This window comes from Anser brachyrhynchus (genome assembly GCF_964034855.1).
Source record: "Anser brachyrhynchus genome assembly, chromosome: 1".
Classification (NCBI taxonomy): domain Eukaryota; kingdom Metazoa; phylum Chordata; class Aves; order Anseriformes; family Anatidae; genus Anser; species Anser brachyrhynchus.
Genome location: NC_137694.1, coordinates 16,312,716 through 16,336,990, shown reverse-complemented (window position 1 = coordinate 16,336,990; position 24,275 = coordinate 16,312,716). Strand labels below are relative to the sequence as shown.

At 43.4% G+C, this 24,275-nt stretch overlaps 1 protein-coding gene across 1 annotated transcript in view; it reads right to left on the bottom strand.

Moving 5' to 3' along the window:
• LOC308187992 (sucrase-isomaltase, intestinal-like) overlaps positions 1–24,275 on the bottom strand; it is a gene marked incomplete at its 5' end in the record, with an annotated part of 56,030 nt that overhangs the window by 16,344 nt on the left and 15,411 nt on the right. The window contains 9 exons of the mRNA XM_080576462.1: positions 638–786; positions 2,941–3,057; positions 3,593–3,761; positions 6,883–7,000; positions 10,680–10,764; positions 10,846–10,962; positions 11,075–11,188; positions 15,744–15,875; positions 16,421–16,546. Of these exons, the coding sequence (XP_080432588.1) occupies positions 638–786; positions 2,941–3,057; positions 3,593–3,761; positions 6,883–7,000; positions 10,680–10,764; positions 10,846–10,962; positions 11,075–11,188; positions 15,744–15,875; positions 16,421–16,546 (1,127 nt within the window). The remainder of the gene's footprint in view (positions 1–637; positions 787–2,940; positions 3,058–3,592; positions 3,762–6,882; positions 7,001–10,679; positions 10,765–10,845; positions 10,963–11,074; positions 11,189–15,743; positions 15,876–16,420; positions 16,547–24,275) is intronic.

The following is a 24,275-nucleotide window of genomic DNA, read 5'->3' as shown; positions in this document are numbered from 1 at the left end:
ACAGGGAAGAAAAAAAAAGGCAAAAAAATAGCTGTTCAAAAAATCTGAGGTCACATTTTCCAAGGGTTTTCTCAGTCTGTGTTTATTAATCTTCTCTTTGCACCTGCTTCTAGACTCGAACATCTCTGTCCCCATTTTCTCTATGCAATTTGTGGCACAGATGTAGGTTTCATACATAGCATGCAGATGCAAGTGCTAAATTGGAAAATGCAAATGCCATGGATGATTGGAAAATGGAGCCTTCTCTGTATGAGGCCTTCTTGATATTCTGGGCCAGAATACACATTTCATAGATTTAATTCAAATACAGAAAATACAGGTATGTGACTCCTACTTTTAAAAGAAAGGATTGCATATTTGCCTAAACCAAGAAACGTTGAGAATTCTCCTTACTTAACTCTTTTTTCACTAGAAACAAATACAAGCTACATTTTAATGTATATCCATATCATATATATAAAGTTATTTTTGTTGTATATATTTTGATTAGACTTCATTGTAGAACTGTTCTTTTTAAGAGCAAGCATGCACTGATATTACTATCGCTATTTTCAGGCAGATGTCAACTAGTTTGTACACAGAAGCTCAACTACTTCTTTGAGTAAAATAATAATAAAAAGAGAGTCTCTGAACTTACTCGTGCATCAGCGATCGTACCACTGTGTTGCCATGAACATGAGACTCGAAGAACAAGGTGTAGAGGTATGGCAGAAGGGAGTATCTGATCCGGAGCGTAGCTCGAGATATCTTGGCAAACTCTTCTCCAAAAAACGCTGGGTCTTGTTCCTGTTGAGTAAAAGCTTTGCACTGAGCATTATAACTATGGATATACATTCAACAGAGAAACCTGTGTGCAACCTAAGGCAAGCTGTTGCTAGCATAATCCCATGAATGTGAATGTTTATGTAGAAAAAGTACTGATTTGTGAACTAGAACATGCGTTAAGAACCACGTCAGCCCTCTGCGACAGAGAAGGAAAAGCAGAGGAAAAAGGGAAGACCAGCAACCTCCAAACAAAGGCAAAAGCATAGTTATTTTATACGTATTTTTGGCCAAGAGTGTAAAGTGGGAGTGTGTCTCCCACTCCCACAAAGTCTGTCCTTTGATCCCTCCCAGCTCAACTTCTCCAGCACTAAAATAAGACCACCAGCAAGGCACCTGGCTCCCTTCCACCTGCACAAAATTCTGCTGTAAGACTCAGTTTTCTCATTAAAATCAAAGAATATGTGATGAATTCCAAGGATAATGAAACATAAAAGGAACAGAAGTAACAAAGCTCTTTATACTATCTTGTGCTTTTCAGTGAAAAAAAAATATATTAATTAAACCATTTGAAATCCCCAGTGGATTATGCAAAGTGGCTACTTAAGATTTTATTTTAACACTAAACTTAATATTAATTAAACTCAATATTTAAGTAAAGTTTCTTCATTATTATGTTTACATCAGAATAATCTTTCCTGCTGGCTCTGAGGTCTGAAGCATCCATCTGTTATTTCAAAAATTGCACTGTATTTTTATCAGTTTAAGTCTGACACTACAAATATTGCCTAAGTTCAGGAAAAAAAAGAAAAACAAAAAAGACTTGCTAGGTGATGCTGAGTCACCCAAAATGCCTTGTTCATTTCTGTCAGGGAACACGATGTTTTAAATGGGTTTAAGTGGTCCAATAAAACCCAATGTATCTTCTGCTACTTCTGTCATTCAGTCATGGCTGAGTTGCAGCTCCTGTCACTTTTCCTGCCTATTAAATTGTGTGTACATTAATAGTACCCATTCACCTAGATTAGACCCATTTGCATGCCCAACAGGCCAAGTGAACCTATATAAATAAGGGATCTCTAATTTTATTGAACAGAGGTAAATAGAAAATATTTATCAACAGCAGCACCTAAAACCCCACAGCCATTTGTTCTCCTCAGGAGAAATATCAGCATATCTCAGGTATTATTATAGACTATAGGGTAAATCCTGACTTTCCTAATGCCAGCACAATCGCTTATTATTCCTGCTTTTGCCCTGTTTCTGGATGTACATCATACTTTCATGCAGAGGAAGAGGTCTCTTTGAGGAATATAAATGTCGCAACATTTTGATGACATAACCGTAAAGAAAATTGAAGGTTAGCTAACAACCTGATCTCAAGCATTGCACAGATCACTTTACAGAAGAAACAAAACAAAGCAAAGAGAAACAAAAAAGGCAGTTATTGAACTAGCAGAACCTTTTCATCATTGCTGCAGATAACACAGTGTGCTTACAAAGGCTGCAAGACCTTCACACTGATTGTAGTTAGAAACAACGGGATCCTTCTATCTAGGATAAGTCTTGAAAGGACTATATGATAAGTTGAAGCCAACGCACGGCTCTGATCTGAGGCCGCGCTTTTTCATCTTGCTCATGGGCTCGTTGGCTCTGTTTCTCCTTGGCTGACAGTGCTGCCGCTGTTGCTGGCTGTCCTTGGAGTCCTCACGTGCTTGTCTGGAGTTTCTAGCTGTGGCGTTTGTCTGAAACTCACTTTTAGATAGCAAGTGTGGTGTATAATGCCCTCTCTCCCCTTCTATGTAATAACTATTAAAGTTGCAGGGGTACTGAAATGAAAATTGAAGTTAGCAAGTGAGAAAGAAGATGTACTGGCACTCACTGGCTCTTATATAAAAGCTGGGCTTCAATAGGTAAAAGATGGAGAGGGTAAGTCTTACCTCTACAGGACTTTCAGATGTTAGATACTATATGTTTTTCAGTTTCTAAGCCATTTTTCCCTTACGGATGGGAAAAATTTACACTTCACAGCGTAATTCCTGCTCTCAGTACATCATTCCCTATCACCTGCTCAAGCTTTCCTGAGAATGGCAGGTTAATTTATGAGGAAGTAATACAAATCAACATCGTCAGTACAGTAATCATAGAGTACAGCTCTGCATAACTTCATTTACTTACCATGTTTCCCTCTGCGTTGTGGTTTCTGGAAAATGGGTAGAAAGAGCCAAGCTGCATCCAGCGCAAGCAGAGTTCGTAGGTAGTGTTGTAGTTAAACCCACAGATGTCAGCACCAATCTGGAGAGAAAATATCATAGCATAAGTGTTTGCAATTGTTGCTGGGGCCCAAAAATGAGAAACCACAGAAGATTGTTAATAAATATAAATTTTGGAAAGAGATACCAGTTTCTGATGACTTCATAAGAATGTTCCAGAATATAGTGATACTAATTTTGCTGGGGTGGAGATTTTATTGGCTCCTGGAGCATTAAAATCAGTGTGGAAGATCTGAACATATTTCAATAATTACACAAATCCTGCATCCCAGCTTGCAAAATCTGAAACTTACAGAGGGACCTCAAATCATAAAACACGTAATATAAAGAGATCTGTTTGGGGTGGCACGCAGTGATTTAATCTGAAGTTGGCAGTGCTATTTTTGTTTCTCTTTAGCCAGCCAAGATTGATGACATTTATTTTTTTTTAATCTGCAGTTCCCTACTCCGTACAGGCCATTACTGCTAGCCATCTCAAGCAGCTTATTGCAGAAAACATTTCACTTAAAGTGATATCAGGTACAAGCCAGCAATTGCCCGAAGGACTTCAGACTCACATAGGGCATGCCAAAGAGGTTGAATTCCAGCATGCCAATGATAGAGTAGTGCATGTCCTTCCACTGGGAGAAGTTGTCGCCCAGCCAGTGACCCCCGTGCTTCCCGCTGCTGACGAAGGTAGACCGACTCAGGACAAACGCCCGCTTGCCAGTTGCCTGCTGGACAGCACTGCAAAAAATTGTAACAAGATCATTAAAAATAGGAGTGGTAAACAAAAGAGTCATACGATCAGACTGAGCTTTCCAGCACAGCTTTATCTTGGACAGTGTTATCCTTGAAACAATTATTACTGTGGCCTGGGCCATGTGAAAGCATGGCTCCAAAACTATAAATAATGGAAAGTTTTACTCAGTAGCCAAAGTAAACAACTAAAAACTATGTGATCCCCAAAACAGTTTGTTTCAGGTATTTCTAGTTTTCCAAAAATCTAATTTGCTTTTATTTTATTATTAACATTGTCTCAAAGTAAACATTCAAAATAGAGAATCCTTTCTATATTAGTTCATTTAATTTAGTGTCCTATCATTTCTTAAAAACAAGCATAATATATATATATATATATAATGTTAGATTTGTCTAGACATTTTTATTGGCAAATAAAGTCCTAATATCCTGGACTTAAAGTTAGGGAAAAGAAGAGAGAAAGAGAGAAAGAGAGAAAGAGAGAGAGAGAGAGAGAGAGAGAGAGAGAGAGAGAGAGAGAAAGAAAGAAAGAAAGAAAGAAAGAAAGAAAGAAAGAAAAAGAACATCAACATTTTAAAATCTTAAAAAAAAAATCAATACAGAAAGCAAACGTAATCTTTCAAAATGTCACCCCTTTCCCATAGTATTTCCTCTGATTTCCTGTCATTGTTTGATTTATGAGGTTTCATTACAGAATTAGTGGTGTAATGAATTTTTCCTTTCCTTTTGGAAATAATTTTGCTGCACCACCAGAAAATCAAGGAGATGCAATATGCCTTATTAACAAATCTATTACAAAGTTCCTCAGCATAGAATAATCTCTGCGAGGGGTTACATATTGCAGCATTATAGATTGCACGAGCACAGGTTCAATTTTGCTTTAATAGGATTTGGGCAATAAAACTCCATAGATTCTCTAGGAAATCTTAGCCTGAAATATAAACCATGCTGTCCACCATCTACCTCCTTCTCCCTTAATGAGATCTGTGCAAGAGCTCTTTCACTCATACTTGTAATGGCCAACATTCGGCATTGGTTCTGTAATGGCACAGAGCCTTTAAAATGCTTCAGCACTTGCTTTCAGCCAAAATAACAACCAAACAAACCACCAACCCAACAAAACAACCAACCACCACCAACAACAACTCAAGGTCTTTCATACATGCCTAAACATATGGGTTGTATGCAGCAAGAGGTGCAATTCACACAGGACCTCCTTGGTGCTGTAACGTGGGGGCACCATTGAGCCCAATAACTGCACAAGACTCCCTGTTGTGTGTTTAAATGACATTTTTGAGCACTGCAGGGACAGAAATCTCTTTTTCCTGAACCTTTTCGTGGGTGTCCTGCATACGAGTTCTTTCCTCTGGCTGTGCAGCACAAGTTTGGCTCTGTTTGCAAATGGAGGTGCTAATGAGGGCAATATTGGATCAACTCAACTGTGATCCAGAGCTGCACAAACAATTTGCAACAAATAATTTATTGAATAAATTTCAGTCTATTATGAATCATTGCTGAACTGGTCCTAATGTTCTCAAATGTATTTGTTGACTGAAATTATTTACAGAATATTATGTGTGAATAGTTCTTGGCCTCAAGCTATGCACAAGCTGATTGTTGCTAGTTCACCATACCCAAATTCAAGCCATTTGACTGCATACATGGGTCAGATGACACATTTCCTATTCTCTAGCTTCATTAGCATAATTCTTGGAATTGTTTTGTATGCGATTATGAACTTGTCATTTGTTTTCAGCCAATACCCTACAATTGATGCTGGTTTGCTAAATATTCCCATCAGTAATTTAATTTATTATATTATTTGTGAAGAGCAGATGCAGAAATGGTATACAAGCAGCCTTGAAAAGAAATGCGTTTAAGAAAACCAAATGAATATGTATGAAAAATTCTTCATCAAATTCCCCAGCTCTGCAGCAAATCCTGCCTCTGCTAGTGTTTTTGGTGGTGTTCTCCAGCCTTGAAGGACTCTGCAAGTTTGGCTGAGCAAAATAAGCAGCACAGGGACGGGGAAGGTTCACCACCTTGGGGGGAGGATGAAATGTAACCTTGGTGGAGGTTCCTGTGGTGAGGGGATCTTAGTGGAAGTAAGGGTGCAGAAGCCCCAAAATCTTTCTGTGTCCCATGCATCCTGGCTGGGCTGGGCAGTCAGCAAGGGTGAGGGCTCAAGGGCTTTCTGCCCAGCTCTGAAAAGCTGGGCTGCTCTTCAGCCCAGCACACAAGAGCTAGCAGACTGCTTCTGGCTTTTTCCCAGTGCCTCCCTTCCCCCAGGCTTGGCACAGAGCTGCAAGTGCATCGACACCTTAAATAGGCTCACTTAGCCAACTCCCCTGGATGTACAACTGGTGAAAATGCATGCTTAATGCTAAAATAAGCCAGCACAAGGACCCCTGCTTTGGCACTTACATTGTGGCATTAAACATATCCATGTCTTCGCTCTCTGCTGGAAAACGCGTGATTTGCCCATTTGATTTAATCAAACAGCTAGCTTTCCACTGTCACTCTAGCCTGACAGCAGCAGCGCCTGCCTGTGTAAGCTCATTTTGAGTGCTTCCCAGCTGCTAAGGGACAGCTTTCCAGTAGCCGACAGCAAACCTACTGCAATGCAGCTCAGCCCTCCTGCACCCACAGAGCCCCAGGCCAAAACGCTGCCTGCCAGCAACCAGAGGCAGCTCTGGCAGCAGCCAGGGAGCTGGGTACAGATCCCTCCCTGGCAGTCATGCAAGCTCCTCCAGTAGTGAGGGGATGGAGAAATTGCCCTGGTGCCACACAAGGCTGCTTCGGTATGAGAGCAGCTCTAACGCAGGATGGGAACAACTTGCTCTGGCTGTACAAAAGCACCAGTTGAAGAGTTAAGCCCTACAAGCAGACCCTGATTTTAGCTGAGAAAAAGAAAATTGGAAAAGGTTCTGCTTCCTCTGCCAAGAGTCCCTTTTCTTGAAATTGTTCTTACTCAATGACAAACAGCAAAGTGAAACGTGGCTGTTTCTTATGAGATACCGTTGCAGGTTTCCCAAGTACCTCAGCTGCTTTTAAAATGCATTCCAGTCACCTGAAATCTGCATGTAGAAATACTTAGAAAACTCACTGGAAAGTTGGTGCAGTCTGTGACCAGCCAAAGAGAGAGTGTGTGTTGTAGTGCTCTCCCAGGTAAGTCTTGGAGTCAGGGCACAATGTCTTTTCAGCCAGGGAACGATCAGAAATGCCTGAGAAGGACAAAAAAAATGTTGTAAAATTATATGCATCAGATTTCAAATCTCTTCATGTTTTTACTCATTTAGGAGGGAAAACACCAAAGGATTTGAAAAGAGGAAAGGCTGAAGAACTGCAGGATCTGCACTGATTAGAGGTTAGCATGTAGTTGTGAATACCTTCCTGTAGACAGGCACACGTCCTCAGGAGGGTGAGGGAACTGAGTAAACCCTGCTAATGAGGTTCAAGTTTTCTGTCCAGTAATGCAGAACATCTGTACAGCTATCGTGTATTCAGCAATAGCCACAGAGAAAACATCTGCATGCTTAATTAAGAATATACACACACATTCTTCTACGTAGTGACAAATTTTACTTAACAGAGTGAAAATGTTGCAAGAAAAGCAAACAAACAAAAGCAGAAAAAATACAAACAAACAAACAAAAACCAGAAATTCGGATGCCCAGGCAACTTTTATGTTTGTGTGAAATCACAAGACCTGGGTTCGTGGACCACTGAGATGCAGACACAGGTAGGCAGCATAACCCTGCCCCACAGTGGCAAAATTCATACTTAATCAAGCCTGATCCCTTTCTTCCCCTGAGGAACCTGAGACTTAAAAGGCAGCAGGGCCAGTGGCACAGCCCCAGGCAGCATCGCCAGCAGTGAGCAGGGAGCATCAGAGGTGCACAGGGGAGGAAGATGCATCAGATTCAGCAGTCCTTAGCAGGCCATCTGCTATGGCCCGATACGCTGCACAGAAAAGAGCAAGGACTGATCATAATGGGCATATTCGCACCTAGGTGGGTTACGTGATAACTCCTTCCATGAGCAGGTCACAGACAGCGGAGGCAGTGACAGATTTTTGCCTTCAGTAATGGTCGGGGGCAGCCCTGACCTCGCTGGCACCGCTCTTGTTCAGCTGAGCCAAGGGGAAGCAGTAAGAATTGCCTGCACAGATACTGCCTGGTCTTGGATCCCCCATTAAGGGGATGCTGGCAAGACCCATTTGGTGTGGGAAAAATGTGTTTCTTGTTCTCTGGATCTAGCTTTCATGAAATTGCTATATGCAATTCAGCAGGAATTGGACAGGTCAGGTATTTGGGTTATACAATGGATTTATTTTTAGAGGTGGAGATGAATGTTATAAAATCCTCTCCCCCCACCAAAAAAGAAAAAGACAGACTGTCAAATATTTCTCTTTTGCATGCTTAATTGGGTGCATGCACTATGGTAAATACTTCTTCATGAGCAAGCAACCTCGATGCCTAATCACACTTTGCTGTATGTTTGCAGTTCATGACTACAAAGTGCATTTCTCTGTACCTGAAACCCCATTAACCTGTCTGCTCTGCCAGGCCACCAAAGCTGGCATCCCTGTCTTTGGATCTTTAGACACAAAGACTCCAGTGCTGTTGATCTGCTTCAGAAATAGCTTCATTTATAGGCAATTTCCAAGCAACCCTGACTGGTACAGCTTTAAAGAAGACACTAAGGTTCTGGGAAAAGTTACACTTAATGTCCCAGTGACACTTAATTATTAGCCCTGTAAAATTAAGGTGCAATATGAAAGCAAATGCAGCCACATGAATCATACTTTCATGCTTCTTTCATATTCTGAATATTTTGCATTCTGCACCAGCAATACTGATTATTTTACAGTGTACATAGTAATCTCCACTGTAAAGTGGTTTATAGAAAATTGATTTGAAGGATACATGTTTTTAGAAGGTCAAACCGCAGGTACAGGTAATCATGGTTATGATTTAGATAAGGTGGCTGAAGGCTACATTACCAAACACCTGAGGCACTGAGAGTGGAACTCACACAGACTCAGCTGCCCATGACAAAGAGTGAGCCCCCAAAACTGTGCTGACCCCAGGCAGGTCCTGACTTGTTGGACTGAGCTGCTTAGGTCCGACCTCACACCTACACCAGCTAGGGGCTCAGACAGACAAGGGTATGTGCAGTATTGGCATAATGTGAAATATAATAGAAAGCTCTTAAACACTGGGTGAAAACATTGGATACCAACTCTCCTGCACCTTGGAAGAGACGCCTTAGAATCCTGGCTGCAAGAGAGACCAACACCACAAGCTGCACGTAGAAGGAGAATCGTTGCACAAGAAAGGGCAAGCCAAAGAGAAACTGGGCTCAAAACACAACCCTGTCTTCTGCATCCCCCATTGTCCTTACAAGTCACTTAGATATCTAGGTCTCTAGGTCTGATTAGTTCCTCTAAAACAGCTCAAATTTCAATCCTAGGTGTCACAAAGCTCACTTTCACAGCTCAGGAGACTCTGTGTGGCTCCATCCCTCACTCCTTTATTTTTGAGGGTGAAGGGAACTCTGCTTTTCTGGTCCTCTTCCCCAAAGGCTTACGCCTCTTTTTGCAGTTCTGAATGCTGGCAAAAACAGGGAACTCAAGACAGGGGTGGAAATCATGGAATCATAGAGTCATTAAGGTTGGAAAGACCTCCAAGATCATCTGGTCCAACCATCCCCCTACCACCAATGTTGCCCACTAAACCATGTCCCTAAGCACCACGTCCAACCTCTCCTTGAACACCCACAGGGACGGTGACTCCACCACCTCCTGGGCAACCCGTTCCAATGTTCCAATGTTCCAATGTCTAGCTACTCCTTCTGAGAAGAAATTTATCCTAATTGCCAACCTGAACTTCCCCTGGTGCAACTTGAGGCTATTCCCTCTTGTCCCAAAAAGTCTCATGAGTGTCTGGACCTCAGTCAATGACAACTTGATCGAGACCCACAGTGCTAGTGTACTGTAGTTACAACAGTTTTCCCATAATGAGAGTGAACATCTAAATCTTAATTTAAAGCTCTGCTTCTGGTTTCAACAATCTTTTTATAATTTTGTCATGCTTCTGTTATGTTTGAGTTTCTCATGTGTTCAAACTGAAGAGAAATTAGGTTCAATAAATAAAATGAATAATTGACATGACAGTACAACAGCCTGAAGGGAAAAAGGGGACATTTCCAATATTTCACTGTCAATAACTCATTTATGTCTCAACTTCCTGCTGTATATTAGCCTTACTTGGGCAGCAGGGCTTTCCTGGGGAAATGTTGGCTGGATTAATTGCCAGGAGCACTGGCACTAATTGTAAGTACTCAGGGCTTCCTGGGGGAGAATGAGCATGCCATTAACGCAGCTACTGGAAGAGGTGTTCCCATTCCTAACAGCCTCCCATAGGCTTGGGCCTTTACAGCTTATTTTTAGCCTATAACTAATTTCTAATAGGGGACTGGAAATTTATTTCCTATGAGAAAGAAAATATTTTGAATTAAGGAATCAGGAAGAGGCAATCTTCCTTGTTATCAGTTGTAGAAAAGGCAGGGACTGCCCAGCGCTGAGACTAGCAGTGACGGTGGTAAAGCAGAAGAGTTACTCCTTCCATAAATCTCCATCTGAGTTATAGTCTACAGGTACCTTGCCTGTTCTATGGTGCAGGCCCATTGCTCAGAGAACAGCAAGGAAGGCCACTTTTCTTGCCTTGTTACAAGGCTGCCCCAGAGACAGAAGGTTTCTTATGCTTGGTACTCCACTGAAGCTGAGACATTTGTGTCCTGAATGAATCTGTAACCGTACACTTGGAAAATGAGAAGATGGAAAATGTATCTAAGAATTAGCTTTTTTCAAAAAAAGATTGTCAAGAAAACTTTACTTACTAGGAATGTAAGGAGGGTTATTGATATCATTATCAGCACATCCAGGAAACTGGCCTTGTAAGAAATTGGAAGGTTCATTCATATCCTTTAATAAAGAGAGTAAGACAGGTCAAAAGCCTTATTTTCTGTTTTGAAAAGAAGGGAAGGCATATGTAATCAGACTTACAATCCAGATCCCATCATAGTCAAGGACATTCTTAAACTCCAGACACAACTGGGTCCACCACTCGACTGTCTTGGGGTTGGTGTAGTCAGGAAACACTGCATCTCCGGGAGGCCAGGCCTAGAGTTCACAGGTACAAATGTCTGGTTATTGTCTTATTTCTGCTACACAGCTTCTTTAACACTTCGGAGCTCCATTTAATCAAAAGCATAAGAGAATTTAGTAAACCAACCTGTCCAACAGCAGGAGTTACACCATCAGAGTTGTTCACCCAGACTCCCATTTCCTCTCCAAGGTCATATGGCCTGTAAGTACCTGGTTCTTCGTCCTTAGATATGAAAGGATCCTGAAAGCAGTGATTACACTTCCTTTATCAAGATCTCAGAAGTAACAGTTAATTTTTCTATTTCTATTTGAGAACACTTTGATGTTCTTAATGCAGATTTCAGTAACATTGGAACAAAACAACACTAAAAGTTAGTAAGAGTTGAGAGCACGTAATAATTTAGGAAAAGTCGTTAAAGAGATGTGAATATTTTTTGTTTAAGGCAAAATTAAGTGAAATTAATAAATACCCTCGTGTTTATTTTTTATGAGACTTTCTATATTCAACTGATTTTGAAGAGGCATCAAATTTTGTTTTCCTCCCTTCTGAAGCCACTAAACTTGGGCAGCTCTGGATTCCCTCCAAGACAATCTTCATTTCAGCTTCATTAGCTTCAGCAGCTCACCTCTGGTATAACTAAAACATCTCAAGGGGCTTGAAGTTGGGACACATCCAACCTTGTTAGCCCTCTCTTCAGACCTGATGTTGGACGAGGAGTTTTTATGTCAGCCTGGTGCAGAGTAACCCAAGTCATGAAGCCGGAGTGGCCAAACTCCTCTGTTCCCTGCAGGTGCATCCTGCAGCTCACCCCGCTCCCCGTCACCACTCAGGGGTACTCACCACCTCCCGTCGCTGCCAGTGGCATGGACACCACCAGCTTTCCTACCCCGGGTCAGCCAAAAGTGGCCACTGAGCTCACTGAAAGGGAGCCTAAACTGCTCCTGGGGAAGATGGTGGCCCACCATGCCGGTAAGCCCTGAAGGCAGGAATACTTTGAGATGTCAGTGAAGAGGTTCTGTTCTACTCTGCTCAGCAGCCAACTGGGACTGAAGGAGGTTAGTGTGCTTGGCAGTATGCCCCTAATTGGGAGCAGCTCTCTGCCTTGCGCTGTTTAGAACAAAGAAAGATTGCAGCCATTTTAGAAGAAGGGAATTCTTCCCTTTTCTCTTACAAAATGTTATCCCCTCAGGTTCTGCTTAAGGCAAAGAAACTCTTGGTTATGACACACAATGGAGAGTAATGCCACTGAAATAATTCTTCCATTATACCTCGTGCAATAATTCAAATGAATTTTAATTAATATCTGATAGAAGTGTAACTGCTATACATAAGGACAAAAAATATACAATCACAAATGGTAATTCCTTTCAGGCCATGTTTTAAAGCTCATTTTAATACCTAAATTAATTGCTGATTTACTTGTAAGCCCTATGGCAGCTATAGCCCTGGTGAAGAAAGTGTATTCTTCCAAATAAAAGCCTCTGCTTAATTCCCACCTTAAATGCAAAATTCAGTTCAGCTTTAACTACGCAGCTCCAACATCGGCTTCATAATTAAAGAGTGTAAGTGTCCATTATGTTTTTAACTTGTTGAATAGTTCAGCTTTGGAAAAGAGAAAACTGTCCATCTTCAGTAATTATCTTATAATTGTGGAAAAGATGGTTCTCAAGGGACTTGAAGGCTGGAAGAAGTCAACTTAATTAGCTACTCCTGATCCAAACTTCTTGTTTCCTTCAGCTGAAAGGTTATTCCAGTGCATAAATCTAATCTATTATGCAGGTTTAGCAATGTCCTAAAGGGAACAAAACCCTCGCAGCCCTGGTTTTGCAATCCACATGCAAATCTACGGGGGAAGGAACTGTATTGCTGCTAAATCTTCCCTAGCTCATCTTTTAGCATCTCTTGTAGAAGAGGTGCAGATCATCCATACTTCTGACTGACTGCTCTGAAACCTGGGACACCCAGCACTAAACCAAACCAGCGCAATTGCACGTATAGCTTCAAAAATAGATTTTGATGCGCATCCAGAAGTCTCATCTATCTCTGGAAATTTTAGCTTCTACAGCTCACAGAGATGGACTTGAAAATGTTAAAGCACTCATGCCATATTTTGAATCATAAGCATGTTGCTATTGACTTTTTTTATTATTATTATTAAGAAATTTGTCACTCACCATTCCTAACTGTTTCCATTTTTAGTTTGATTTAATGGAAGGTATACAAGGTCTTTCATTAAATTTCCTCTTCAGGAATAATGTTTATAATTTTACATTCTAGTCACTTTTACTTTCAGAAATTCCTTCTTTGTTTCTAAACAATACATTTGTTCTGACTCAGAATAAGTCACAGCTGAAGTATGCATGTTTCTCAGCTCAATAATGATAACCAAGTACTGCCACACTGAGGCAAGATCTCCCTTACATGGAGGCAGCCTCTAAAAGACACCAGGAGAGAGGAGTGCTGAGACTGCATTGAGAGACTCCAATAACGGGGCCATGCTGCTGTCAAGGTGACCACAGGGGCATGGAGGGCTCTCAGCATTAGTGTGGGGACCGGACTTCCTGATGGTGAGGCACCAGCCACCCTGGTGGTGGTGGCACAGCTAAGTTTGGAGTCCCGGCCTCAGGCAGACCACCAGTAATTGCTAGTACTGCTGACCCTCCAGATGGGTTGGGCAGGGATTTCGGAAACCTGGTCTAGTGGGAGGTATCCCTGTCCACGGCAGGAGGTTGGACTCTATGATATTTAATGTTCCCTTCCAACCCAAGCCATTCGATGACTCTATGATCTGCATTTTTCTTGTGACCACAGTGGTCTGAAATGCTCCATACCAAGCTGAGGGACTGCACCCATCTCCCACAAATCCACTCACAATCCATTCACATGCTTTTACATGACATGAAGTGTCTGCAATCAGAGCACATTTCCTGAAATCATCAAGAGGGAGGCAACAATCTGCTGCACTTGGGCAACTCGCTCATTACTGTCACTACCCAAAGGGAATCTAAATAGAAAATTGCTCTTCCCTTATCAGACTGGATTACACTTGCCTTGATTGCAGGTAGCATGGCTTTGCTCTCACTTGGGAATGAAACCCTTCGTACCGTTCCAGCCCCTGACTCAACTTACAGGAATGACGGACATCACTAACCAAAGCTAACAGTCATAATGTGACAGAAACATCAGCAATTGTAATAAAGCAAAGAGAGAAATCTTCGCTACCAATACAACCTATAGTTCCCACTAGCTTTTCAAAAATGAAAGGCAAACTGGATTTACCTTTGTTTTTTTCTCGCAAGCTTATCTACAGTCCTAGAGTGCAATACAGTCTCTATTTACAGTTTAGGGGAAAGAAAGGACTCCTATTAGGATTCCCATTATTGCACAAATGGATAATTATTGATATATTCCTTTTATCTGCCTAAATACTGAACTTAGATTTATACTGCAACAGCTCCTTGCCCTGCTCTAGCATGCTCCATCTGAGAAACCGAAAGTGCTTTAAAAGTGTCATTGAAGTTAAATTCACGAGTAAGAAGATAACATTCCTTACCCACTATACTGTGACTGCTTGCCTGTAGCTTCCTAATCTGCAAAACAACTGGAGACATCCTGGCTGTGATGAAAAAGGGGTGACTACTGTGTATTTACTGAAGGGCAAGAGTGTGCACAGGAAAAGCTACCCCCCAAACTCAAGGTATTTTTCTCATGTATTCATGTCTCACAAACTTGTTTAGGCAAATCAGTAAATAAGCAGGTGGTATTTAATGTTAGACCTCTACAGGATTAGATGATTTTTAGAGAGGTGTTGAGGATATAGGGAGCCCAAACTGCATAGCAGTTGGAAAGAGCAGTTAGTCCTGACTGCACATGCTCACCTACAGATGGGTTAGCTATTTACAATGATGATGACAGCAACAACTTATGGACCCATCAAGGACTACTATTTAATTTACTGGCCTCCAGTTTCCTCACCACTACTGCCATTCACTGTATCTACTGTAAGAAAAAGTAATTTCGGTGCAAGGATATTTATGGGGACTTGCTGGAGAAAAATTGAAATCTTTGTTGGAAAAAATGACAAAAGAAGATAGAAATCTCTGATTTTCACTTCTGCATAAATTAATTCCTTTGAGTTTCCCTCTTTGGAGGTCTTCCAAACCTTCTGGGAGATGGTCCTGGGCAACCTGCTCCAGGTGGCCCTGCTTGAGCTGGTCCTGGAGACCAGATGGCCTCCAGAGGCCCCTTGCAACAACAACCTCTCTGTGATTCTGTACTTCAGAACCTGGTTACAGGTTCAGCATACATTTTTCCACAAATGTTCATGCAAACAAACTTCTCTTACATTAATTTAGATGAAAAGTAAATATAAGGCAACATGATTTATAATTACCATCTCTCCAGATTGATTATGAGATTTTTTTTCCACCATTCAGCTATTTCTGTGTGCATGCTAAACTCATTTGCCCATTATCAGAAAAAGAATTGCATTAAAGCAATTTTGCCTGAACTCAGTCCTGAGCAGAGGCAAAATTTATCATAAATAAGTGGAAAAATGTGAAAGTAAATTGATGTTATGGTATAGAGATGGTACTGGTACACACAGGTACCTTATAAACATAACACATTTAAAGGTGAAGTCTGTGAGAAATTGTTTGGCTCTTCTCAACAAATGACAAAAATGGAAAATGTGCTACAACAGCATGCATGCATTAGCGCCTAGATACTGCTATGAGCATTACGATGCAAATAGTTCTTATAAATGGAGAAATAATTAACACCATATTTAATTTACCAGAATAATGATGTTGTGCATTCCTGCTTTCTTCAGCTCTTGGAGGTACTCTGGCAGACCTGCAAAATTCTCTTTGTCATAGGTAAAATCCAGGCGACGTTCCATGTAGTCGATGTCAAGATGCTGGACATCCTAAATATTTTAAAAGCAAACGTTGACTTATTTTATACAGAAAATCAACATGTGTAACTGTGTTCCTAGGAAGGAACTAACCTATGAAGCGAGAGCTAAGTGTTTGGCTATAGTAACTGTAAAGAATTGAGGCCAAATTCAGCTCCTATAAATTTATGTGACAGCAGTGGACAAAGTGGACACGTGGAAGACCTAGGTTAGCAACTGTTTGGCAGTGGCATGCGTCAGCACTGCCACAGTTCATGTTTAAAATGCCAGCACCTGGTACTGCCAATTGATTGTTGTTTCAGCAGGAAAGCAAACTGGTACCCAAATCACCTGCAATGCAGCCAAGAGCAGCACTTTAAACCCATTGTTTCAGGCCAGTTTTAAACATTCTTCTCACTATTGTAAAGATATGACTTGTGGAACCACTACATAAGACTATGAACATCCTTTTGCTCTACAATTCTCTTCACAGGATAGTCACATTTCCTCTAATATAATGGTATTCATCCCACTTCAGATTTTAAAATGAACATACACAGTGAAAAATTCATACGTACGTAGGGGATATCGTAGCGGTGCATGCGGTTGACGGTTTCCTTTAAGACATCAATGCTGCCGTAACCCCACCGGGAGAGCTGAAATCCCAGGGACCAGTAGGCAGGCATGTGCGGGCGTCCAATGGCCTAGGGCAGGAATGAGGAAAATACAGGTTCAAAGGGGGAGGTGAAGATTCTGGAGAGAGAAATTACCCTGAAATACCAGGAGAGGCTCCCAGCTCATTTAAGCCACAAAGATCAGAGCACATATATCACACAGCCTTGAAATACCCCTTACTTTCTCAAACAGCTCACTGTAGAATATACTTTATTGTAAAATGTGCAATATACTTTGCTTTAAAATGAGCTTTAAAATAAAGCTTCTTCTGGTGGACCCAACTCTTCGGTCAATAAACGGCAAATCTCCGACGCTGTGCAGCAATGTCAGCTTGGCTAATTTCTGTTGTCACATCCAGCTGAACTAACTCATCTAATGTTTATTGGAGCTCTCTGAAGTTTTAGTTTTATTTGCACACCTCCCCGGTGAAATCCAGTTGCTTATGACTGCCTGCTGATATTGCTGGCCCACAGCGATGCGTTGCCAGGCATCACCAAACCCCTCCAAGGTCAGAGTTACCATTCGCTCCATCAAAATTCTCGTCTGAAGCACAAAGTAATGAGTTAACTGTGATTTTATAAATATTTGATTTCCGGCTCCACATAATCCAGATGCAAATTGCACGAGGAAACTCGAGCAGAGGGGCACGAGGCATCCTGCTCTGCTCCCTGGGGAGAGCTGCTCGGGCAGCCGGAGAACAACCACCACAGTTCTGTTCCAGAAACATGCCGAAACCTTCCCTTGCCTCATTGGTACACACCGGTGTTTCGTGGGAGCGATATCCCCAAGTCCTTATTCCCATTTTAAACAGTTAGAACCCATGAAATTAGACTTTGTTCAGTAATTCCAACATTGTTGCAGGCAACACATGGAAATCAAGTAGCTAGCAAGCACCCATGATTATTTATCAGTCACAGCTACTGACTCCCTTTGGCTAAATAACCATTCCTCCCTTATTTCCTGGTGAATCTCCATAGCTAGGTAATTATGCTAAGAAGTGAAAAAGAACAAAACTTGAATATTGGCAGCTAAAATCCATCTTCTTTACTTAACTAAAAGGAAGCAGTGCTGGCACTCCCTGTCAGCTGCATGGCTAAGCTCTCCAGCCATCACGATGTGTAGAGATGCCTCTTGCTCTGGGGTTTTCTCCAGAAAGTCTGGACTGGGACAGCAATGCTGGTCTTTAAATTGCTCTAAAAGATGCCACAGATCATAGTGGTGGGATGCGCATACTGCAATGGACAGAAAAACAGGTGGAGGAGAAATGCCTGGAAAAGCAGAGGGTGTTTTAAACCTCCTGTTAATGGTTTGAGTCCTCCCAGCAGGGATGTGGTGGCTGAGCACTGCATCTCCCCCCTCTGCCTGTTCCTCGTCCCATTCCACTGGATTTACCTGCTGTCACCCTCCTCACACCTACATGCAGCTGGAGAGAAAGCCCTTGAGAAGAAGCAAGGGCAGGTATCAGCTGCTGTGCCCGTGCCAGGAGAGGCCCTGGGCAGATGAAGGTGGCCCCAAACCATGCACGGGGGACACCGGTGGCAGAGCCACGTGCTATTATGGTACAGTCTCCTCTGGTTACACCTCTTGTTAGTTATTTCCAGCGTGTGCAGATGCATCTGATCCCCAAGACCATCCTTCCAGCTCTGCTGGGGTTTCCTGTGGAGAGCTGGACAGGGAGTGATGGCTTGGGACGATCTCCAGGATGCCCTGTGGTCTGGCACCGTGGTGTCCAGCACAGCACAGCAAGACTCGGGGCAAGAAGTCTGATCCTCTGTCACGACAGCACTCGTCTTATGAAAGACAAATTTATCTATGGAGGCAACAAAGCTTGTTTTAGCCCAGTTAGGATGCCAGATGAGATCCATGAACCCCACCACTTCGTGCTCCAAAAGCAGATGCACATTCCGCCCACGCTTTCTCTACTGTAAAAAGGGTGACCTCTCGAAACAAGGTTAAAAAAGCAGACCGAAACAAAAGAACTCCCTAATGAAATAAAACCTTTTGCACACAGGCTTCTTCCTTTGGATAAGAGGAAGAGGGAAAAACAGCTGATAAATATTAATCCTGCTGCTGGATGCAGAGCCCGGAGCCCTGGCAAGATGCCTGCATGGCACAGAGACCAGCATCCCAGTTGTCCCCTGAGCTCGCTGGGATGGTTCAGAGGCAGCGGGAGCCTTGCGATGCCCCATGCTGCTCCTGGAGAGGGGATACCCCTGGGATGCACCCCAATGAGCTTGGGACATCACTGTTTTCCAGTTCAAGAGCTGGACGGGGATTTACTTCCACCCCGTGTGCTGCGTTGAGTGCCCAGGTGGATGATGACGGGGCAGGAGGTGAAGCTGTGGCCACTGAGGCAGCAGGCAGGTGCCTCCAGAGGACACAGCCCTGTCCCCAGCGCTGGGGGATGCTGCAGCTTGGCTGTGCTCTATTCCCTGGTCCTGCAGGCTCAGAGCTGCCCTGAGGCGAGGCAGCATTTTGTGACAGCATCCCCTGAGGAATTTGGGATTACGGTTGAACAAATGGAAGAAAATCCACCTTGCAAGCAAGATATTAACTTTTAAAGCAATTAGTTCCCCAGGTTGGCCGGGCTGGCGCAGCTATGGTGAGCGTAATTGAAGTGAACAGAACATTTGAAGAGGAAGGATGAAAACAGGGCAGCTGGGAAAACAAATGTTCTTTTTTCCAATTATGCTGTGGACTCTCTCTAATGGATCCCCCTGAAGCTTCCTGATAAAGTAACTGGCATATGGTACCTCCTTGCAGATGGATCAGCAGAGGCAGAGCTGCAATTCTGCAAACCTGAATCTCATGTTGGATTTGATATATATTTAGGATCTAGTTAATTCATATAGATTGCAGTCTGCATACAAATGATCATAAAATGCAGTACACAGAGAAAGCCTGCTCGGCAAAACTGGCTCGCATAGAATCAGAAAAGGTAAATGAGGTATGGTGGGGGAACTGAGGGAGGAAAACATGAGAAATGCAGAAACAGCAAACATATGGAGTATACAAACTGAGAAAAAAAAAAGATACAGTAGTGCAGAAGGAGAAAAAAAAAATAGATGCTATTTTTCCTACCTCGATTCCTCCTGCACTTGCTTCACAAATAACTCCAAGTGTTGTTTAATAGATTCACTGTTACTTTTTCCGGGTTTGCATAACTTGGCTTTATGTAATTTTTGAACTTTTTTTTTTTTCAGGTGCACCTGAGAGCAGACACATCTAGGAAGTACCCTGGAAGCGCTCCTCAGCGAGAGCAAAGCTCAGTGAGCAGCTAAAGGCAGGTGATCTGCACGCACTCTCCCTATGCTCGCACACCCTGCTTTGGGTTATTGGCCAGACAACATTACTACCACGGGCGTCTCGAGTCAAGGATGTGAACCAAGTCATAAATGCTAAATAGCAAACCAGGATCCCATTAACGTTATGAGCAAAGACTGGTGTGAAAGGGAAGGCTGAAGGGTTGTGCCCTGTCTGTCACAGAGGCCAGAGAGGGAGGTATTCCTTCCCATGCTTGCAAGGGAGCTGAGATCTGCAGCAGTGCAGGCAAAGAGCAACACAGAAGGTTGCACTTTAACCCTTTCACCCTAGTTAGCCATATAAAATGTCTCTTGGAGACTGATACTTGCTTAAACTTCCTCTTTTTTTAATTTTATTTTTTGAGGGAAAACCGTAGGAGGAAAATATAAAAATCCACGCTGGGTTAATGTTTTGGATTTAGTCACGGAAATGGTGGCTTTGGATAGTGACACATGGCTACATACAGGTACTCCTGTGGCCTGGATGTCTGTCTCCAGCTCGTCTCCCATAGCTGAGGAGGCAGGTGAGTGCTGTGGGTGCCCCGTCAGGCAGAGGTAACCTGAACCCAAAGTCTGTGCAGAGAAGCTGAACTCTGTTTTAGGAAAGCAAGAAGAAAGGCCCTGCAACAGCTGAACAATTGCAAAGATGCTCACAGTCTCAAGAGTCTAAAAATTTTACGGGCTTTAGACATCAAGGTCTTCAAACCTCTTTCTTTGCTGGACACCTACCAGCTGCTTGGTCTTTCCTGGGGGCCCGTGGATTCAGCTGTGAGACTGCTGAACGAGCAGGCTCCCCATTTAGCTCTCAAGTAGGAGGCTGGACTAGAGACCTCCTGAGGTCCCCTCCACCCAGAACTGCCCTATGAGGACAGTGAGGAGGAAGTAAAGCAGCAATTTGCTCTCAAAACAGAACTGGGAGTCATGCGGTATGCTCTGTTAAAGCTTGTCATTGGATAATTTTCAGTAAAACAACAAATTCATGGTCTTCACTCTACCCAGAAGCTGTTAAACTTGGTATTTGTTCTTTTCATTAAACTATAACTTTCCTGAGTGTCTTGTTACGGAGCTCATATTCTACTGCTGTGCACTGTTACCCTGCCCTGAACTGCCACCAGATTTGGCAGTGATGGTCTGATATTGGGGCTGGCCCGTCTCTGTGCATGGGCCACCCCTGGGTGCTGGCAGCAAGCCACAGAGGTGCACAGAGAAAGTCTGCATCCTTCAGAGACCCCGCAGGGAGCTTCATTACAAGGCTTTCCTAACTCACTGCCTTGGAGGGAGCAGCATAAAAGCACCAAGTCGAGCTAAGCAGTTAAATCTTGTGCAGAAACAAGCATTATGGGGGGGCAGGGAAGGGTCACTCAGGTCTGGAAATGGTATTGAAGCAAGAGAATAAAATACATGAGAAGGTGCCTGGAGCAAAATACTTTGCTCCAGGCACAGCTCTCTTGCCAAGCTGGTGTTTGTCCACCCCGCGGTGCCAGTGGGGACGCACCGGAGGGGATGCAATGGGTAGTTCCTGCAAAAAGCCCCATGCAGTGGCTTTGTGCATCTGCTCGTGTGGGTAGGAGACAGGCACCATGTCCCCGGGGAGCAGCCTGGCCCCACCAGCTGCAGGCCCCCGTGGCCGGGAGCTCCTGACATGCCGCTTCCCAGAGGAAAGCCATGCAAACAGCTGGGAGAGCTGAGGGATGCTGCTGAGCGCTGCCTTCCAGGCGCGGGTCACACTCCTCCCTGCCAGCCCCTCTCCTTCCCCTGGGGGTGACAGTGACCTCACTGCGAGTCCTCTCAGCGTGACAGAAAATGCAATTGAAAAACAGAGCCTTTTCTGCCTCCTTCACCTTCCCACATATCTCGTACATAAAAGCCAAATCATTACCCTAGAGACTAATAATATGGTAATTGCAACATTTGCGATCCGGGAATTTCAGGATGTTTACTGAAGAAGTTATTATTTCACCGTGAAATTGCTACCATGCATTCTTTAAGATTCCCTAGAGAGCGGAGCACAAGCTTGAAGAATACAGAGCAGGGGATTTTTTTGTCCCGGCATTTGACATGTCTAGCTCGGAGACGCCCACCGGCTCCCCTTTACCTTGTTTTCTCTGCTCCAGCTCCATTTCCAGAGAGGCAGGGGTGGAAAGCGAGCTGCCAGCACTCATCAGCTGGGGAGTGAGAACGCTCTCATTTTATTTTCAGCTGCTGGCCACCTGCTAAGCCGCAGAAACGCTCCCTTCAAACACCAGCGAAAGACTTTGAAAAGAAATGGGGATGGCTCTCACCTACGTCGTGCTGCTGCAATGACTTCCCTGAAATAAGTGCTTTCGTCGCAGAGATCACAGCCCTGCCTAGGTGGGTGGGTCACTTGTCTTTTCTGGGCTTGGTTGCCAATGTGGAGGATCAAAAACCCATTTGCTGGTTGATCTATGGCACCAGGGCTGAGGGTTGGACAGGTGGGGAAGGCGTGCAGAGAGACCGGGACCTCTGAGGGTCACAGCTCCGTGGCTCCTGCTGCAGGACACAGAGGGCCAGCAGCAGCCTCCCACCTGAAGCTCTGCTTGGAAAAGGGAGACCAGCAGAGCTTGGACGGACCTCTTTCTAGTCATTGCATCCCTTTAATGCCCTCCTGCTCTCACTACTGAAGCAGAGCATGAACAACACAAGCCAACTCTCGGCGTAGCAGCCACTCTGAGCAGGTTTTGAAACCTTTGGCCACTTTCATCCAAGAACTCCAAACCATGAGGCACACACAAGTTTTGTAAAAACCAGTGTCAGAGCAGAGAAGACACACAAATCACACCAATATCCATCACCCCATCCTCTGCTCAGACGCAGCCTGCTGCCAGACAGCATCCCTAGCTCTGTGACAGGTCCTGTGAACAGGGTCCTAGGGTGGAGGTGGCAGAAGGGGGCATCAGGACACAAAACCACAGAAAGCCAAGCTCCAATCCTGTTTCTTATGTGACACCTAGTCACCTCTCTCTCTCCCTTTATGCGCATACATACGTAAATACATTTATATGTACAAAATTTTTGCACTCACCACCTATAGTGTAAATACGGGGTTTATAAAAAGACACCAGAGCTTTGCATCACTCGCTACAGGTTTCTGGAGCGGAATGACAAGTGAGAGCACCCAAAATACAGATGTGGTACCTAAGATCAAGAACATTTTTCTGTCTCTTCATATGGACTGAGACTGCTTCTGTACACTGGTACAGAAGCATTTAAAATAATCCCTGTTTTTCTTCCCTCATTCTTCAGGCCCACACCCCTGAGCAAACCACGCAGCACCTGAACCAGGTGGCCTTCCCACCAAACCAGCACCTGCCTGCTCCTGTCACTGGCAGTGAGAAGACCCTGGTAGCCCCAAACTACCCAGAATGAAGAAGCTGGACCAGCTCAAAACAACCATGAGGGCTCTTTCTAGGTATGCAAATGAAGCAAAAAATGACTGCTGATTTAGATTGTTAAGGGGAAAAAATAGCTGCTTTAATTATGTTAACTAAGCCCTTCCTCATTGTTTCCTCCCCTCACAAGCTCTCTGACTCATGCAAATCAAGGCGATGACAAGGGGAAAAGGGCTGGAAACTCCGTCTGGCTCCCTCAGCTGAATGCCAAATGAAAAGCAAGGAGAAAACTATCAGCCATACTGGATTTTTGGATGATTATGTCATAGGTGGTGTTCGTATGGTTTGAGAATGGGCCACACAATATGAATCCAAATATATAGATACAGACAGCTCTCTCCCATTGGAAAAATACAAAAGACATAGCAATAGGGAAGCTGCTGTAGTAATGCACAGTATGGCCCAGGTGCTGATAGGAATGTCTCTTGTCTACAGCATTCAATGTTTTTTGATAAGTTCCTAGCAACCTTCTGCCTATCAGCATTTCTATTTTTTTTTTCTCAAAATAATGGTCAGTTCGAATTATAGAGTAAGTGTTTATATAATACTATGATTATGCCAACGAAAGGAAGGTTTGGAAAGCACCTAAAGATAGCCACAAGATCAGCATCTGGCTCTTAGACAAATCTAGATTACTCCTGGCAAGTCTATATTACCATTTGTCCAACCTGTTTTTACCAGCTTCTGACAGGGGACATTCCCTAGCCCCCCAGAATAGTTCATTCAAGTGTTTGATTCCTCTTATAGTAAGAAAGTAATTCCTACCACTGAATTTTCATCTTCTGCAAACTAAGTCGGTGCTCTATTCCCAGCAGATACAAAGAACACGCAGTTACCATTCCCATCGCAAGAAGTCAGCTGCTATCCCCTTGTTTAAAATAATTTGTGCTAAGTAGCTGAGCACAGCCGTGTGGGAGAGGGCTTCAGCAAAAAAATGTATTTCAGTCTTTATACATCCTGTTATTTTCTTTCTGATAATAGGCTGTGCTCACCTTGGTCTTCCTCTTATTGCTAATGCATTCATAGGATTTTTTTCCTGCTGTTCG